This window comes from Echinops telfairi, unplaced genomic scaffold, assembly GCF_000313985.2.
Source record: "Echinops telfairi isolate 266 unplaced genomic scaffold, ASM31398v2 ScPeMD7_7424;HRSCAF=8462, whole genome shotgun sequence".
Lineage (NCBI taxonomy): Eukaryota > Metazoa > Chordata > Mammalia > Afrosoricida > Tenrecidae > Echinops > Echinops telfairi.
In genome coordinates, this window is record NW_022111324.1 from 88,470,039 (window position 1) to 88,471,747 (window position 1,709).

The window sequence follows — 1,709 nt, forward strand, 5'->3', positions numbered from 1 at the left end:
CACTCTGCGAGCAGTGCGACGTGCTCTACTGCGCCGCGTGCCAGCTCAAGTGCCACCCGTCCCGGGGACCCTTTGCTAAGCACCGCCTGGTGCAACCGCCGCCGCCGGCGCCTGCCGAGACAGCCGCGGGGCCGCCCGGCGCGGCCCAGGGCGCCCCCAGCGGAGGCGGTGGCTGCAAGAGCCCTGGAGGCGCTGGGGCATCCGGGGGCAGCGCGACCCGCAAGTTTCCCACGTGCCCGGAGCACGAAATGGAGAACTACAGCATGTACTGCGTGAGCTGCCGCACCCCCGTGTGTTACCAGTGCCTGGAGGAAGGTCGCCACAGCAAGCACGAAGTGAAGCCCCTGGGAGCCATGTGGAAGCAGCACAAGGTGAGCAGTCGCCGGGCGGGTCGCGGGCAGCAGCGGGTGCAAAAGTAGGAGGGTGTGAGGGACACGGGTCCAGGGTCTCTTCCTAGGAGAGCAGGCAGAAAACGGAAGGGCAAGCAGGATTGACTGCGTTCCTCTGACCAGTTAGCTATTTGGCAGTCACCTAATGAGCTGAATGTTGGGGCTGATCACTGAATGGGAAGATGACTTAGTGAAAGAGTCTCCTCCCCCTTGAAATAATAGGATTCTACACAAAGGGCGGGACTCACCGACGGATGGGCCCTCTTGAGTTAAAGCTTCCAAGCCCACTTCCTCCTTCTGAAAAAAAAAAGTGCAAATATTACCACTTTTGTAGAAAAAGATCTGATTCCTTCCTCAAAAAAACAAAAACAAAAAAACCCTTCAAACTCACTGCTATGGAGTCAATTCTAACTCCCCCAGTCCGTAAAATCGTTAAAGGAGTAGAAATCCTCATCTCCCACGGAGCAGCAGGGGCTTTCAAACCACTGACTTCCCAGGAACAGCCCAATACATAGCTCACTACACCACCAGGGCTCCTGTGCAGCCTACCACGGAGGCACAAGCTGCCTTCCTACGATTATTGGCTCTCCAGGAAGGAAGAACGCTCTCCCAGCCCTCGGAGATGTGCGCTATATCCTGCAGAGCACAATTCACATCGCCTTCCAGAGGGGACCATTTCCCATACCTTGTCCCCAGCACTCTCTACTCTCCTCAGGAAAGATATGATTCTTCACATGCCTTGTGTGCCTCAAGTCTGTGGAGAGTTTGAGTATGTGTCTTTTTCAGAAGGGAGTGTCATTTTCCCCAAGACCTCTCTCTCTCTCTCTCTCTCATGATTATGGGGTTTATTAGAGAAGCTAGCATCTTATAAATTGGCAAGGATTCCGCTCCTTGGTGTAGGACAGCTCTTCTCAGCCATGTCTCTCTCTAGTCCTCAGACCCTCAGCTATGTGGTTCCTTGCCTTCTACCATGTTCTGTGGGCTGGAAATCCCACTGCTGGAAACAATTTTTTGAAAGCCATTTATCTACACTCTCGATTCTAGAGTCTCATCTTAAGACATCCGACTTTAGTATAACCATCAAGATTTTTCACAATCTGAACCCTTCCTACCTCTCTCTCTATTCCTTCTCCATGGGCCCTGGGCTTTACTCTTGGCCAACTTTTTTTTTAAATCGTTTTATTGGGGGCTCATACAATTCTTATCACCATCCATACATCCATCCATTGTGTCAAGCACATATGTACATTTATTGCCATCATCATTCTCAAAACATTTGCCTTCCACTTTAGCCCTTAATATCAGCTGCTCATTTCCCCC

The 1,709-nt window shown here is 52.0% G+C and overlaps 1 protein-coding gene across 1 annotated transcript in view; it reads left to right on the forward strand.

The window, feature by feature from the left end:
• The window catches only part of TRIM67 (tripartite motif containing 67), a 120,366-nt gene that overhangs the window by 56,793 nt on the left and 61,864 nt on the right, over positions 1-1,709 (forward strand). Inside the window, exon 2 of the mRNA XM_045298211.1 lies at positions 12-371. Within this exon, the coding sequence (XP_045154146.1) occupies positions 12-371 (360 nt within the window). The remainder of the gene's footprint in view (positions 1-11; positions 372-1,709) is intronic.